General features: G+C 45.1%; 1 protein-coding gene across 6 annotated transcripts in view; it reads left to right on the forward strand.

The window, feature by feature from the left end:
* The window catches only part of LOC110533689 (nuclear pore complex protein Nup98-Nup96), a 31,099-nt gene extending 14,609 nt beyond the window's left edge, over nucleotides 1–16,490 (forward strand). For 5 of the 6 annotated variants that reach the window (XM_036990097.1, XM_021618138.2, XM_021618140.2 and 2 more), the window contains 22 exons: nucleotides 2,236–2,328; nucleotides 2,575–2,712; nucleotides 3,005–3,326; nucleotides 3,603–3,722; nucleotides 3,870–4,026; nucleotides 4,193–4,382; nucleotides 4,472–4,610; nucleotides 4,859–5,036; nucleotides 5,120–5,275; nucleotides 6,664–6,885; nucleotides 6,987–7,116; nucleotides 7,321–7,571; nucleotides 7,979–8,160; nucleotides 8,806–9,038; nucleotides 9,238–9,498; nucleotides 9,703–9,860; nucleotides 10,017–10,300; nucleotides 10,523–10,744; nucleotides 13,956–14,197; nucleotides 14,289–14,443; nucleotides 15,003–15,114; nucleotides 15,192–16,490. In XM_036990097.1, the coding sequence (XP_036845992.1) occupies nucleotides 2,236–2,328; nucleotides 2,575–2,712; nucleotides 3,005–3,326; nucleotides 3,603–3,722; nucleotides 3,870–4,026; nucleotides 4,193–4,382; nucleotides 4,472–4,610; nucleotides 4,859–5,036; nucleotides 5,120–5,275; nucleotides 6,664–6,885; nucleotides 6,987–7,116; nucleotides 7,321–7,571; nucleotides 7,979–8,160; nucleotides 8,806–9,038; nucleotides 9,238–9,498; nucleotides 9,703–9,860; nucleotides 10,017–10,300; nucleotides 10,523–10,744; nucleotides 13,956–14,197; nucleotides 14,289–14,443; nucleotides 15,003–15,114; nucleotides 15,192–15,379 (4,133 nt within the window). In that variant the 3' untranslated portion in view covers nucleotides 15,380–16,490. The remainder of the gene's footprint in view (nucleotides 1–2,235; nucleotides 2,329–2,574; nucleotides 2,713–3,004; nucleotides 3,327–3,602; nucleotides 3,723–3,869; nucleotides 4,027–4,192; nucleotides 4,383–4,471; nucleotides 4,611–4,858; nucleotides 5,037–5,119; nucleotides 5,276–6,663; nucleotides 6,886–6,986; nucleotides 7,117–7,320; nucleotides 7,572–7,978; nucleotides 8,161–8,805; nucleotides 9,039–9,237; nucleotides 9,499–9,702; nucleotides 9,861–10,016; nucleotides 10,301–10,522; nucleotides 10,745–13,955; nucleotides 14,198–14,288; nucleotides 14,444–15,002; nucleotides 15,115–15,191) is intronic. The other variant, XM_021618139.2, reaches the window with a different exon arrangement.
* Nucleotides 16,491–16,643: the final 153 nt, after the last annotated feature.

Consider the following 16,643-nt stretch of genomic DNA (forward strand, 5'->3'; position numbering starts at 1 on the left):
ACAAATGTATTGTTTATGCCATATCTCATAAGCTGTGATTATAGCTTATACTTTCATTGTTATTTTTGAAGTTCAACCTCGCATGGAGTCTTTTACAGCTCTTTGGTCTTGGCCATAGTGGAGTTTGGAGTGTGACTGTTTGAGGTTGTGGACAGGTGTCTTTTATACTGATAACAAGTTCAAACAGGTGCCATTAATACAGGTAATGAGTGGAGGACAGAGGAGCCTCTTAAATAAGAAGTTACAGGTCTGTGAGAGCCAGAAATCTTGCTTGTTTGTAGGTGACCAAATACTTATTTTCCACCATAATTTGCAAATAAATTCATTAAAAATCCTACAATGTGATTTTCTGGATTTTTCATAATTCATAATAATAAGTGTACCTATGATGAAAATTACAGGCCTCATCTTTTTAAGTGGGAGAACTTGCACAATTGGTGGCTGACAATACTTTTTGCCCCACTAGGTGTTTAATTTTTTTTTTTAACAGCTACAAGATACAGTAGTTAAGGAGTGTACGTTTTATAAAAACAATAGGTGTATGCTATAAGCCTAATGGCCATCCAGCCAGCAGAGTGAATGCTATACAATATTTTCTGACTGGATATTTTACACTGCTTTGGTGGAATTATTATCTAGTCTCTCTGGCCTGCATTCCGCTCTTGTGAATTTCACTTTATTTTACATATTTTCAGTGTGGAACCTATGTTTAGGGGTGATAGAATTGGTTAGCTTAGGCTAAATGGCACTAGAAGTTCGCAAAGTAGCCTAAGCGGAGAAAAGATGGGATGCAATTATTCTAAAACTGTAGCTCGTTGTTGGAACACACTTACAGTATTTCCCTACTTCAATCAACTATTTCATTTTGAATTTGTAATAAAACTAGCATCATTTGGCAAAGAATATCTTGTCAGTTATGTTTTTATAGGCATTTATTTCTGTAGCCCTAACGGAAGCTTGTGGTGAGCGATTGGAATGCAATTGAGTAAGCCTTAGAGGGGAAAGGGAATTTGAGGAGAAGGACTGTTACTTATCTTTTCATTTTTTTACCCTGTAAATGCACATGTACAAATTAATGTCATCAAGACATTTTTTTAAATATTTTTTGGGACACAATTTCACTGGCCTATTTGGGCAGCCACAAAGCACATTCCACCAAGTAATTTTACAATATATATTTTTTTTATCTATGGTTAAAGATGGTACTCGAACAGACATCAACTCAATTACTCATTCCCATCCCTATTAGTTTTTGTATCTTGTCTGCAAACTACTGCTTGTTTGTCTTTTCTTAGCAAGTTCTGGCCAAAAATAAATTGTTAGCCACTAATTGCCAATAAGCTGGCTAGCTAGCTTGTGAAATGTCAGAGCAAATGTAGCTAACTAATACAGCCTGGTACCGGTACTGGTGTAGGCATAAATGAGCATGTTTTTGCAATGGTATCTTTAAAATCTGATATAACATGTAATTAGGATCCCCTGGAAACACTGACCAACGCTTTTATTTATTTATTTGTATTTTTTTTATTTCACCTTTATTTAACCAGGTAGGCTAGTTGAGAACAAGTTCTCATTTGCAACTGCGACCTGGCCAAGATAAAGCATAGCAGTATGAGCAGACAACACAGAGTTACACATGGAGTAAACAATTAACAAGTCAATAACACAGTAGAAAACAAAGGGGGAGTCTATATACAATGTGTGCAAAAGGCATGAGGTAGGCGAATAATTACAATTTTGCAGATTAACACTGGACAATGCTTTGGTTCCTCCCCTGTCAATAATTCCTCCCTGGCTTATTCATTCATTGTCATGTCAAACAACAATGTATTCAAGGTGCTCCCCACTATATTCCAACAAGAATTCGATTAAACATTTTATTTCCAACAGTTCACCAATTTTACTAGGCCTAGATGTTTTGCACATCACGCTGCTCTAGGTGGCACAGTGTGGAAATAACAAAAATGCAGAAATTCATGAACATGTTTGAAGTTGGATTGAACTTTATAAAACAACCAGACTGGAGAGAGCCATTGAAATCCCCTTCTAATTACTACTCATAAAGCATTTTTAGAACTTTCATTGTTAAAAAATATAAGAGACCGTTCGTTATACAGTAACAACATGAAAAATATTGTGATATGATATTTTGGCCATTACGCCCAGCCCTACTTATAGATGATAGTATTGGCTATGTCAGTGACCATGTTGTTATTCTCTCTGTGTTGTGTGAAGGTTTTGGACCCACTGCTGCTGGCGGAAGCCTTTTTGGGAACAAGACTGCAGCAGGAGGACTAGGGACTGGGCTGGGAGCCAGCTTTGGAGCAGGTATGAACAGAACGGATGACACTTCCAGAGCACAATAGGCCTGGCATACATTTGGTAGTGAAATATAATGTTAACTTCTCATGTATCATATGGAAGATAATAAATAAACCACCAATGCATCAAATATCCATCACATAAAAAATAGCATAATCAAAGACCTGCCTTTTTGGATGTGTTTTACCTTCATTATGTCAGTCATTAGTCTGTGTGTTTCTCTGAGTGTGTATGTTCTGTGTTTGTCAACAGTAGGTTCTGGCCAGATGTCTCTGTTTGGGAATAACAAGACGTTGGGTTCCACTCTGGGAACAATGGGAGGTTTTGGAGTGCAGGGATTCAGCACAGGAAACAGCACTCTGGGCTTCGGAGCGCCACAACAGCCCGTTGGTAAATACCACTTCTGTCTATCACCACCTCTCTATCCAGTCTGAAGCTGAATGTGAAAGCACATCCCTCGCCCTTTCCTCTAGTACAGTGGTATTCAAACTATTTCACCCCACCACACCCCAAATCTAATAACACAACCTTAAAATCTGTTAATTTAGATTTTGAAAACCACTGCTCTAGTACCTAGTTGTATTACTATTTTAGTGTACTGAAGAAACTGTCTGGATAACATTACACAATGTGGTGTGAACTTCCCAATTCTTATGCCTGTTTCACTTGTCTCTCTACTCAGCGGTGACGGACCCTAACGCGGTGGCGGCCCAGCAGGCAGTGCTGCAGCAGCAGATCAATGCTCTGGCCTACTCCCCCTTCGGAGACTCCCCCCTCTTCAGAAACCCCCTCTCTGATCCCAAGAAGAAGGAGGAGCGTCTGAAGCCCACCAATCCAGTGGCCCAGAAGGCATTGACCACACCAACTCACTACAAACTGACACCGCGACCTGCGACACGTGTGCGGCCCAAAGCTCTGACATCATCGGGCTCCTCCAAGTCCCAGCTGTTTGATGGGTTGGATGACGAAGAGCCTTCTCTCACCAACGGTGCCTTCATGCCCAGGTAGGTGTCTGTCTGTGGAAATTTGCTTCTAACTAGTTCACATGTTTCTACTGATTTACTGAATTCAGGCTGTTTTCTGTTATGTTTTTCTAAGCGGATACTAGAACTTGGTTTTCAATCGCTTTTCACCTCTTGCATGTAACGTCTTGTATGAGCTGCATCTATATGCTTCTGTCTGTCTGCTGACTGTGATGTTGGTGTATGGTACCTGATGTGTGTGTTAGTTGATCTGTGTATGTTGTCTGATCTGTGTTTCTCTGTGATGTTATAAACTAGGAAGAGCATCAAGAAGCTGGTGCTGAAGAACCTGAATGGCAGCAGCCTGTACAGCAGCCCAATCAACAGAGACTCCGACGACCTGTCTTCTCCACCAGAGTACCCCCTCAACGGACTCGGGTCAGAGACACACACACACACACACACACACACACACACACACACACACACACACACACACACACACACACACACACACACACAGAGTTAACATTTCAAATATTTATCTGTGGAGTGTTGGTTGCTGACCATGTCTCTCTCCTACAGTGCCAGTGTGGACGAGGATGATGATGTGAGGGAGGTGGTGGAGGGAGGAGCCGAGAACAACCTGGAGATCAAGTTCTACGCCAAGCCCAACCTACAGGACACCATCTCAGAGCTCAATGCCCATAGGATGGGGGCTGGGGGCAGGAACGGGCTTGAGGTGAGCTGATAGTAAAAAGGAGTAGACAGACAGTGAATATGGTTGTCTCAAATGACACCTGATTCCCCATAAAGGGCACTTCTTTTTTGGGCCACGCTCCTCAGATAGTGCACTACTTTAGACATTTTTAACATGACTATTCTGAACCTGCCTCCTCTGATTTCAGGTGAGCAGCGAGGACATATCGCTGGGAGATGACTCCATACAGGAGGAGCGAGTGGAGGGCCCCCCCCATCCTGCAGGTATCGTTCTGGGCCGTGTGGGCTACTACACCATCCCTGCCATGGACGAGCTGGCCAAAATGGTGGACGAAAACGGGGTGTGTGTGGTGGAAAACTTCACCGTGGGCAGAAAAGGTAAGCCTCTCTGGAGTGGTCGGGTGGACACTGCTCTTTAAAAAATATTGGGTGGTAGCTCACTGCTCTGCTCTCTGATTGGCTCTCAGGTTACGGCTCCGTGTTCTTCCATGGTGAGGTGAACGTGACTGGGCTGAACCTGGATGAGATTGTCCACTTCAGACGTAAAGAGGTTATCGTCTACCTCGACGACAAGAACAAGCCTGCTGAGGGGGAGGGGCTCAACAGGTCAGTGATAGGATGGGACAGGGACTCTTTCTCCCCTTCACAGATGGACTCTTTCTCCCCTGCCATCATCACAGATGTCATAAACTGATTTGACATATATTCTGATAGTGATCACAGCTGAGGCATAACTTAATATTCTCCTTATTTCCTCTCCCTTTCTCTCATCCTTGACTGCATCTCTTTACTAACCCCATATTCTTTTCTTTCTCCCTCTCCCCTCTTTCTCCCTTACTCGTCCCCTCTCCCAGGCGAGCAGAGGTGACTCTGGATGGGGTGTGGCCTAATGATAAGACCACCTGTACTCAAATAAAGAGCCCTGAGCGTCTGTCTGAGATGAACTACGAGGGCCGCCTGGAGAATGCCTCACGCAAACAGGGCGCCCGCTTCCTCGAGTACCGCTCCGAGACGGGGTCCTGGGTGTTTGAGGTAAGCATGCCTCGACACACACAGCGTCTGTGTGAATCAATTTCTCCCTTCCATGTCTAACTCTTTTCTCCCTGTGTCTGTAGGTGGCCCATTTCTCTAAGTACGGCCTGCAGGACTCTGACGAGGATGAGGAAGTCCCTCTCAAATTGGACCCCAAGAAGCTGAAGACGGCAACAAGACTTCCACCAGGGCTGCTGCAGCTGCCTCCCTCCCAGCAGCAGGTGGCGCCACAGGCTCAGGTAGACTGAGCAGCACAGTGCGCCCATCCACACTGACAGTCATACTCACTGCTCTCTACATCACCTGGATGGCCTTAGTCAATATACAACCTAAATATCCCCGATGATCTGAAAAGAAGCAGTGTTTCCTTTCCACTACCGTTACTACCACATGCAGTGTGTTGGGTCTTCTGTCTATATCTCTGTTTCACCACTCCTATTATTGGTTGTATTCAATAGGTTTCTATGAAAAAAGGTTTTTTTGTTTGGTAGCCCTGGATGATGGTTGTCTCTGCACCCCAATAAGGCTCTTAAACATCAATCTGACATCACATGATGAGATGGGAAACATCCACATGTTCAATATATCAGTGGTGTGGGGAGGTCTGAGTTTTCCTCTCCGCCCAGGTTCACCGGTACCTGAGGTGCCGCAACTCACCAATCACAGACAGGAGGTGGGCAGGGTGGATTGCACAAGTCTGTCAGTCCTGGTTAGTGGTTAAGTTCTGCCCCTCACAACCGATTCAGAATGCACACCTTCATTTGTGCTCTAAATCTTAAATATCCTGAGCTTAACATCAGCCTGGAACACTAGCAAAGGCATTAAGTAATTAGTGGATTGAAAATAAGATGTTTTAAGGGCTAAGTGTTGAATGAGGTTTCTGGATAAAAATAAATCATACTGACTTAAGGAAATGTTTCTTACATTAAATCTGTATTGTAAAATTTTTTTTTTTACCAACTGTTAGTCTTATCTGCTAGGTGTTTAAAGTCAATGTACATACTGATTCATACTGATTATGGTAACTTCAGAAAACATCACATTACCAAGGTTGTACCTCATTAAAATCCAGTATTAATGCAGAGATGTTAAACCTGAAAAAAAATCTCTTCACAAATTTACCAAAGATGAGTGATGTGCGATAACCTGTGGTTCTTGGGCAACTCTGCCAGTCCTGCAGAATATATTCAGGATTCGGTCTTCTGTCAAGGTTGAAGGTTTAAGAAACTACTAGTCTTGAGGTATTATTGACTCAAGCTGCGACTTATCTTATTATGTAAAACCTGCTCCTATAAACATCTGTGGTATCTGATATTGCTATGAAATAAACTCATTAAAGATGACACATTCTGCTGGTCTGTCAGACTTGTGTATGTAGAGAAGAAAAGAATGCTTATTGCGAGTGATGTCCACCATATGTGGTCTTCTAGTCCACACACCTGTACCATCTGCTCTGACCAGTGGAGCTCACTGACCTGGAACCAACTGCTCTGAATACAAATACTGACATTTTACATTTACTTACGTAATCTGATAACACTAAACTGATTTTGTCTGTGTGTCTCTCTTCTTGGTGTTTGGCGGCACTGTCCCTGCTGTGTTGTTTGTCGACCCGCTGTGTGTACAGTCGACAGCAGTGCTGGAGCTGCTGAATCGCATGTCGGAGGTGGACAGTGATATGGCCGACATTACCCAGGATGCCCCAGGGGAGAGCATATTGGAGGAATGGGAGAGTGGCATGTGGGAGAAGGGAAGTCGGCTGGGGAATGTGACCCCTTCGGAACACGACTCTGTCTCAGCGTCCAGTCAGATCGCCTCCTCGCTGGGGATCAACCCTCACACACTACAGGTAACATACACCCTCATGTGCCACTTGTTTAATGATGTGGATGGGTGGTGTGTTTTCCCTGACTCGCTTCATGACGGTAGCGTGTGCTTCCCTTTTCTCAGATTATGAAGGCATCCCTGTTTGCTGAGGCCGATGATGGTGACATGTTCCAGGAGCAGGGAGGGATGACAAGTTCTCTAGATGTGGCCTCTCCTCGCATCAACCTGCCTGGCACGCAGGGTAGGCCCTCCAGTAAGTGTTACACACACAGCCCAAACACTGATTTATACCCTCACAAACAGTCACCATCCTTTACTTACAGATCCTAATAGGCCTAAAATGCTAATATAGCAGTCCTACTGAATGAAGCTTTACAGTTGGATGAATTAAAGGTGGTTTTCTTGGATTGTGTTCATCGAGTTCTCCCCCTCCCGCCCTTGCTTTCTCTCTCTCCAGTAGGTGGTCTCCTGCAGACTCGTTTCGGCGGTGCTGGTCTCTTTCAGCTCCCTGACGTGCCCTTCGGTGGGGGCCTTCCCGGCAGGCTGTCCATGTCTCGGGTGTCGCTGGCGGTGCCTGAGCCATCGCGGGTCTCCCCCTGGCCCTCTTTTCTTTTGCTAGCCCCACCGGCCGAGGCCACTGTACGGACAGTAGGGGCTCGGCGCCTGGGGGGACCTGTGGACCCAGAGAACTCAGTCACACTGGGGAAGGTATTGATAGCTATACTTCTAATGCGTTACATTTCCTGGAACTTTCCCCAAATTCCCAGGTTTTTCTAAAACTCCTGGTTGGAAGATTAACAGAATTAAGAGGGACTAAGTAGGAAATCTGGAATCCTCCAACCAGGATTTCTGGAAAACCTGGGAATTTGGGGAAAGTTACTGGAATTTTTGCTAGACACTTCATGATACAATTGTAATAGTTAAGAGTTGAAATATCAGGTACATTGACTGATTTACACAAGGATACATTCAGATGTACATGGGGCAAAGCAATGCAACTTTACATCAAGAACATTGAGTTTTGCTGGATAATTTTAATGATTCCACTGTTTATTATGTGTGAATAGGGCTGTAAAGTATGGGTTGTTGTAATCAATCCATTCCGATCCATCCAGGGCCGTCTTCTGATGGATGCGGCTTTGTTCACGGGCCGGTCATTTCGGGTGGGCTGGGGTCCTGGCTGGACTCTGGTCCATTGTGGAGATGGGCTAAGTGTGGCCGGGGACAAGGAGCAGGACCACGGAGACACAGGAGCTGCAGGCTTTGGATTCCTGCCCAAACCTGCCAAGAGTAGACTGTAAGCAACACACACATCAGACCACTTGACCAGCAGCATACCTCCCTGCACCCCACTGCTGGCTTGCCTCTGAAGCTAAGCAGGGTTGGTCCTGGTCGGTTCCTGACTGTGACCAGATGCTGGAAGAGGTGTTGGAGGACCAATAGGAGGCACTATTTCCTCTGGTCTTAAAAAAAAATATCCTAATGCCCCAGGGCAGTGATAGGGGACATTGCCCTGTGTATGGTGACGTCTTTCAGATGGGACGTTAAAACGGGTGTCCTGACTCTGTGGTCACTAAAGATCCCATGGCACTTATTGTAAGAGTATTGTTAACCTGGGTTTCCTAGCTAAATTCCCAATCTGGCCCTCATACCATCATGGTCACCTAATCATCCCCAGCTTACAATTTGGCTCTTCTCTCCCCTGTAACCATTACCCAGGTTGTTGCTGTAAATGAGAATTTGGTCTGTCAACTTTCTAGTAAAATAAGGGTTAAATAAAATAAATAGAAAATCTACACAGGAGTGTGGGAATGGGATCCAGACTTGTATGAAAGGACTGTTTGAGGTTTGTTTAGAGAGATCAAAACTAAAGCCTAAACATTCCTCGTTCCTCTCCTCTATATCCATCTTTCTCCCCATCCTTCTGTGTTTCACTGTACAGACTGTCAGACAGTCCATTCAAGGTGGTGATTGAGCAGGTGGTTGGTCTGGAGCTGCGGAACAGTGAGGAGAGCCAAGCGGTGTACCAGCGGCCCCTGGAGATCAGCCTGAAGCACAGCAGCATCAGTACAGAGGGGGCCTGCCCCTTCATCCAGCCCCAGAGCGGTGTGGCCGCCCTGCATGAGTACGCAGAGTGGATTACTGACCTCAACCAGGAGGCTGGTGCTGGAGATGGTAAGAGATGCAACACACACACAATGGTAGATGGTGCACATTCATTATTGGTCCAATTCCAAAACTTCCCTATTATTCTGACATCACCCCTGTATATTTCTGTTTTAATCCTCTCTCCCATGGTGATCTCGATGTGTTCAGATATATTAAAAAAAAAATGCTTGCTAGTGCTATCCTCTTTATGTCCATCTCCCTGTAGCAGTCCTGGGTCACTGGGCTCAGGTGTGGACTCTGTGTGAGGCCCTGTGGGGCCGACGGTGTTTGACAGGGCCTGGTACCAGTGGCTACCTGCAGCAGATGGAGAGGAGAAGGAACTTCTCAGCCTGGCTGTCCCACAGTGCCACCCAGAGGATCGAGCAGGAAGTGGGCCTGAACCAGGGGGGAGGAAACGTGGAGGCCATCTTTAGCTACCTGACTGGACACCGGATCAGTGACGCCTGCAGGCTGGCTCAGAAGAGTGGTGAGGAGAGGGGGGATTGGAGGGGTGACAGAGGTGGGGGGATTTGAAATTGAGGGGATGTTGAGGAAGGGAGATCAGGAAGACGAGGGAATGGATAGAGGAGGGGAGGGGTAGGAAGCTAAACCCTGCTGCATACAAGTGGTGTCTTACGAAACCGTTGGGACAGGTTGTAGGATCTCATTAAGTTGTCTTAAACCTGTGTAGGGGACCACCGTCTCTCCCTGCTGCTGTCCCAGGCGGTGGGCTCTCAGTACGGCCGGGAGCTGCTGGCACTGCAGCTTGGAGACTGGAACAGGATGCAGACAGACTCTTTCCTGCCGGAGGAGAGGCTACGGATCTTTGCCCTTCTCGCTGGGAAACCTGTAAGTAACTGTGTGCGTGTCCAGCTCTTTCCGTTCGTTGTGTTCAGACCGCCATTAACTGGATTGTCGTGTGTGTAGGTTTTGCAATCCACATAATTTGTTGGAAAATACATGAATGATAAATGTTTTCTGAGCTGTATGTACTGGTCTCTCTAGGTGTGGCAGTCTACAGACTGTGTGGTGAATGTGTGTTCAGAACTGGACTGGAAGCGTTGTATGGCGGTCCACCTGTGGTACATGCTGCCTCCCACCGCCTCCATTGCTGAAGCCCTGGTGAAGTACGAGGCTGCCTTCCAGGGCTCTGCTGAGGGTCAGAAGTATGCCTGCGCCCCCCTTCCCCCCTACCTCGACCAATCAGACCAGCCGGACATGGAGGAGGAAGAGTCTAAACGGCCGCTTTACGATATCTGCTTCCACCTGCTCAAACTCTACAGCGACAGGTACTACACTACCCACAACACACTGCGCCTACATACACTTCTCACAATGCACTGTATATGTTTCTCAAAATAAATGATTTTGCTTTACTAAGGGGTGGTGTGGGGCTGTAGGTTTCTCTGACTATAACTAATCCTACATTATCATTATCAAGCAGATTTAACAGAATAACAGTAAACTACCTCTAGAGTCGGTTTTAAGTGATGGTTCTCTCTCCCTCCCAGGCACTACAGCCTGCAGCAGTTGTTGGACCCCCTGGCGGTGACGTGGGATCGTCTTGACTACCGTCTGAGCTGGCACCTGTGGTCGGTCCTGCAGGCGCTGCACTACACACACCTCAGCCCGGCCCGACAGGGCCTCATACACACCAGCTATGCTGCCCAACTGGAGAGTGCTGGCCTCTGGGACATGGCCATCTACGTACTGCTGCACATACCTGACAACGCGTACGTACACTACATGACCAAAAGTATGTGGACACCTGCTCGTCGAACATTTCATTCTAAAATCATGGGAATTAATATGGAGTTGGTCCCCCCTTTGCTGCTATAACAGCCTCCACTCTTCTGGGAAGACTTTCCACTAGATGTTGGGGACTTGCTTCCATTCAGCCACGAGCATTAGTGAGGTCGGGCACTGATGTTAGGCGATTAGGCCTTGCTCACAGTCTGCATTCCAATTCATCCCAAAGGTGTTCAATGAGGTTGAGTTCAGAGCTCTGTGCAGGCCAGTCAAGTTCTTCCACACCGATCTCATTTCTTTATGGACCTCGCTTTGTGCATTTGGGCATTGTCATGCTGAAACAGGAAAGGGCCTTCCCCAAACAAACGAAGCTATAGAATCTTCTTGAATCTATTTTATGCTGTAGCATTAAGCTTTCCCTTCACTGGAACTAAGAGGCCTAGCTAAAACCTTGAAAAACAGCCCCATACAATTATTCCTCCTCCGCTAAACTTTACAGTTGGCGCTATGCATTGGGGCAGGTAGCGTTCTCCTGGCATCTGCCAGACCCAGATTTGTCCGTCGGACTTCCAAATGGTGAAGCGTGATTTATCACTCCAGAGAGCACATTTTCCACTGCTCCAGTCCAATGGTGGCGAGCTTTACACCACTCCAGCCGACCCGTGGCATTACTCATGGTCATCTTAGGCTTGTGTCAGGCTGATCGTCCATTTTATTTTTATTTTACCTTTATTTAACCAGGTAAGCTAGTTGAGAACAAGTTCCCATGGAAACCCATTTCAAAAAGCTCCCGACTAACAGTTCTTGTGCTGACTTTGCTTCCAGAGTCAGTTTGGGAACTCTGTAGTGAGTGTTGCAACCAGGGACGGATGATTTTTATGCGCTTCAGCGGTCCCGTTTGGAGGTTGTTTGGCCTACCACTTCGCAGCTGTGCTGTTGTTGCTCCTAGATGTTTCCACTTCACAATAACAGCTTAGTTGACCAGTGCAGAAATTTGACAAACTGACTTGTTGGAAAGGTGGCAATCCTATGACGGTGCCATGTTGAACATCAGAGTTTTTCAGTAAGGCCATTCTACTACCAATGTTTCTCTATGGAGATTGCATGGCTGTGTGCTCAATTTTATACACCTGTGTGTGTGTATGTGTATATATATGTATGTATGTATGTATGTATGTATATGTGTGTGTGTGTGTGTGTATATACAGTGCCTTGCGAAAGTATTCGGCCCCCTTGAACTTTGCGACCTTTTGCCACATTTCAGGCTTCCAACATAAAGATATAAAACTGTATTTTTTTGTGAAGAATCAACAACAAGTGGGACACAATCATGAAGTGGAACGACATTTATTGGATATTTCAAACTTTTTTAACAAATCAAAAACTGAAAAATTGGGCGTGCAAAATTATTCAGCCCCTTTACTTTCAGTGCAGCAAACTCTCTCCAGAAGTTCAGTGAGGATCTCTGAATGATCCAATGTTGACCTAAATGACTAATGATGATAAATACAATCCACCTGTGTGTAATCAAGTCTCCGTATAAATGCACCTGCATTGTGATAGTCTCAGAGGTCCGTTAAAAGCGCAGAGAGCATCATGAAGAACAAGGAACACACCAGGCAGGTTCGAGATACTGTTGTGAAGAAGTTTAAAGTCGGATTTGGATACAAAAAGATTTCCCAAGCTTTAAACATCCCAAGGAGCACTGTGCAAGCGATAATATTGAAATGGAAGGAGTATCAGACTACTGCAAATCTACCAAGACCTGGTCGTCCCTCTAAACTTTCAGCTCATACAAGGAGAAGACTGATCAGAGATGCAGCCAAGAGGCCCATGATCACTCTGGATGAACTGCAGAGATCTACAGCTGAGGTGGGAGACTATGTCCATAGGACAACAATCAGTCGTATATTGCACAAATCTGGCCTTTATGGAAGAGTGGCAAGAAGAAAGCCATCCATAAAAAGTGTTGTTTAAAGTTTGCCACAAGCCACCTGGGAGACACACCAAACATGTGGAAGAAGGTGCTCTGGTCAGATGAAACCAAAATTGAACTTTTTGGCAACAATGCAAAACATTATGTTTGGCGTAAAAGCAACACAGCTGAACACACCATCCCCACTGTCAAACATGGTGGTGGCAGCATCATGGTTTGGGCCTGCTTTTCTTCAGCAGGGACAGGGAAGATGGTTAAAATTGATGGGAAGATGGATGGAGCCAAATACAGGACCATTCTGGAAGAAACCCTGATGGAGTCTGCAAAAGACCTGAGACTGGGATGAAGATTTTTTCTTCCAACAAGACAATGATCCAAAACATAAAGCAAAATCTACAATGGAATGGTTCAAAAATAAACATATCCAGGTGTTAGAATGGCCAAGTCAAAGTCCAGACCTGAATCCAATCGAGAATCTGTGGAAAGAACTGAAAACTGCTGTTCACAAATGCTCTCCATCCAACCTCACTGAGCTCGAGCTGTTTTGCAAGGAGGAATGGGAAAAAATGTCAGTCTCTCGATGTGCAAAACTGATAGACATACCCCAAGCGACTTACAGCTGTAATCGCAGCAAAAGGTGGCACTACAAAGTATTAACTTAAGGGGGCTGAATAATTTTGCACGCCCAATTTTTCAGTTTTTGATTTGTTAAAAAAAGTTTGAAATATCCAATAAATGTCGTTCCACTTCATGATTGTGTCCCACTTGTTGTTGATTCTTCACAAAAAAATTACAGTTTTATATCTTTATGTTTGAAGCCTGAAATGTGTCAAAAGGTCGCAAAGTTCAAGGGGGCCGAATACTTTCGCAAGGCACTGTATATGTGTATATGTATGTGTATATATATGTATATGTGTGTGTGGTATGTATGTATGTATGTATGTATGTATGTATGTGTATATATATATATATCTATATAAGTGAGAGGAGAGTTTGAGGGTCAGTGCTCTCAGCAGATAACCTGGATGGGCTGACAAGGATTCATCATAATCTCACAAGTGCTACTGTGACCAGCTGGGTTCAAAGTTCAAACACAACTAGTCTGCGCAATGTGTTAGCCCTCTGTGCTCGGTGAGCTAAAGGAAGTAATCATGTCTCAGGAAAGCTTACACATTCCTTGAGCATGCACTGTTGGAAAACTTAAAACATGTTAGCTTGTTAACTTCATACGACTTTACATGTCTTTGTCCTCTGTCCAGGCTGCGTGAGCGGGCGGTGAGGGAGATGCTGCAGCTGCACTGCCCCCTGCTGGAGACGGAGGAGTCTGCCAAGAAAGAGCACTTTCTCACAGAGAGACTACTGGTCCCAGAACAGTGGCTCCACCAGGCCAAAGCTACCAGAGCCAGAAGAGACACAGACAGCCACGGAGAGGCCCTTCACCTGTACAGAGCAGGACACTGGAACCTCTGCCACAGTCTGGTCATACAGCACCTTGCCTCAGGTGTGCATGTAAACATGCACGCACGCGCACGCACACACACCCAGACAACCTCTAACCCTGTTTCCCTGTCTCTGTGCGATTGCTCCTGTAGATTGCATCATTAATGATAATCATGAGTACCTCTTGAAGTTCCTGGAGGGGCTTGCAGTTCCTGAGCGCAGTGCTGTGATCCAGGACTGGGACACGGCAGGCAGAGTCTACCTGGACTACATCAGAGTCGTACAGACCCTACACGCCATACAACAGGTATGTGTGTCTGTCTGGACTACACTACAACAGATATGTATACCATACTGTGAGTTTTGGGGATTTTGTCTGCGCGCTAAAGATTTCTAACCCCAAAATCGGAATTTGTCAGTTATGCTCTCCTAAATCAGTTGAGCTAGCTGTAGCCATGTGCCGTCATGATTCCCAAAAGACGCAGGAAAAAGTCGTCACCACAATATCCCAGCTCAATTAACCTAAAATTCACCTTGAAATTTGCAAAATAATCAGCACGTCCAGACATTTGAAAGCTAGTCCCACAGCGCATCAGCTAGCTCCACTTGTCTGTCGTCTTCATTATGTTCACTCAATTACTGTTAATTATGTTAGCCAATTATTTATACTGCTAATCTCCTGATTATTTGTCTCTGTCATATACAGATGGACAATAGTGGCTATGAGCTGGAGCACTCGCACATTTAGGTGTCTTTGGGCATGTTAATGGGAGGGTGTTTCTACTGTGTACTCAGATTAACATGGCTGTTTATCAGCTGGAATGGTATATTAATGAGTCACTTTCTCTCTCTGTTTGTGTGTTCAGATGGACATTACTGGTTATGAGCTGGAGTGTCTACACACTGAGGTGAGGTCACTCTGCAGCAGGATAGAGCTCCTCCCTTGCTCCACCGCCAAGGACCGCCTCTCCCAATCAGGTGAGGAGATCGAGCTGGCTGCTTTAGTGTTGTGTGTTCCTATATCTATCTAACCCTGTTCTCTCTCCTGTCTCCAGAGATGGCCAAGCGTGTGGCTAACATCCTGCGTGTGGTGTTGAGTCTGCAGCAGGGTGGTGAGGGTGGCGAGATCCCCTTGTCCCAGCTTGCGTCCAACATCGGCCGTCTGCCCATGCCCGAGGACTATGCTCTCGAGGAGCTCCGCAGTCTCACCCAATCATATCTGAGACAGCTCATTGTCAGCTAATGATCTGCCCCCTGCCCAATAGCAACTGAGGTAGTTTGTTGGAAGCCAATGAGAACAGTGGGGGTAGGGGGGGACTATCTGGGACACTGGGGAACTACTGGGGTTTGGTATGGATGCAGCGATGGACTTGATGTGTGCTCCTTTGGAACTTTGGTTTCTCCTGAAGAAAATGGCACAAGATTATTGGATGAAGCATTCCTCAGTGTGTGGAAATGAATGACTTGCAAGTTTTTGTATAGCTCTGGTGTACTTAGTTTGTGTAAGATGTGTTTATAAATTGAACTGCTGAACCCTCCTAATACTCACCTTTCCCAGCGTTTGACCCTGTTTAAAGGGGCAATCTCATTGGCTGGTGTGTGTACCGCCAGTATAAATGCTTTCTGCAAACTGTTTGACTTGTTTTACATCAACGTGGAAACTTAAAGGTCATTATAGTAATATTGGTTCGGGAGCTGTCAGGGATGAACTGTCAACATGTGTATACATAGGGAAGATCTATAGCTGAAAATGGACAATACTCATGTAAATTGTACAAATAGCAGGCTTGAAATGAACAATTCTTGTTTTTGGATACCAAAAGACAGAGAATGTAAAATGAGAATGGTTAAACTTATATTTTTGTAGTTTTTTGTTGTATATTGTCTGAAACCCAGAGTATGTGTGAAGTGTATTGGAATGGAATCTAACTAGCACTTAATCACATATGTTTCAGATTTCTATTTTATGGGAGACTACCAGAGCTGGTTTTTGTAATCAGTGATCCAACAATAGTTTGTTTTTAATGAGCCAATCCATTTTCTCTGGTCTTTGCAAGGAGTTTGAAAGATATTTTAAATATTATTTACAAGTCCTTGGTGTTACCACCCTCCATTCTCATTCTTTGTTCCCCTTTCTCTCTAGTTTTCTGAATTTAGATTTTAAGAGAAATGTACTTATTGATTGTTGTGCTGCTGCCGCAGTATATTTTGGGTGGGAGACCGCTCCCCTCGTGCACAGTGCCTTTTACGAGGAGGGTCTCCGGACTACTGTTGCTGCCGTTGCTTTGTGCACGATTGTGATGGTGATAACATTTTTATTAGTCTGAATAAAATGCATTCTATTTTCTCCTGAATTGTATTCAACAATTATGCGCAATAATATACCTTTACTCATGCACTCCCTGTCAGATCTTGAATCCCTCACTAGGTTTATTTTTAGTCATTGTAATGCAGCGATTCTTCTCTAGGCTGTTCATCTTCTGTATCTGACAGAATCTGCATTTACT

Source organism: Oncorhynchus mykiss, chromosome 10 (genome assembly GCF_013265735.2).
Source record: "Oncorhynchus mykiss isolate Arlee chromosome 10, USDA_OmykA_1.1, whole genome shotgun sequence".
NCBI classification, from domain to species: domain Eukaryota; kingdom Metazoa; phylum Chordata; class Actinopteri; order Salmoniformes; family Salmonidae; genus Oncorhynchus; species Oncorhynchus mykiss.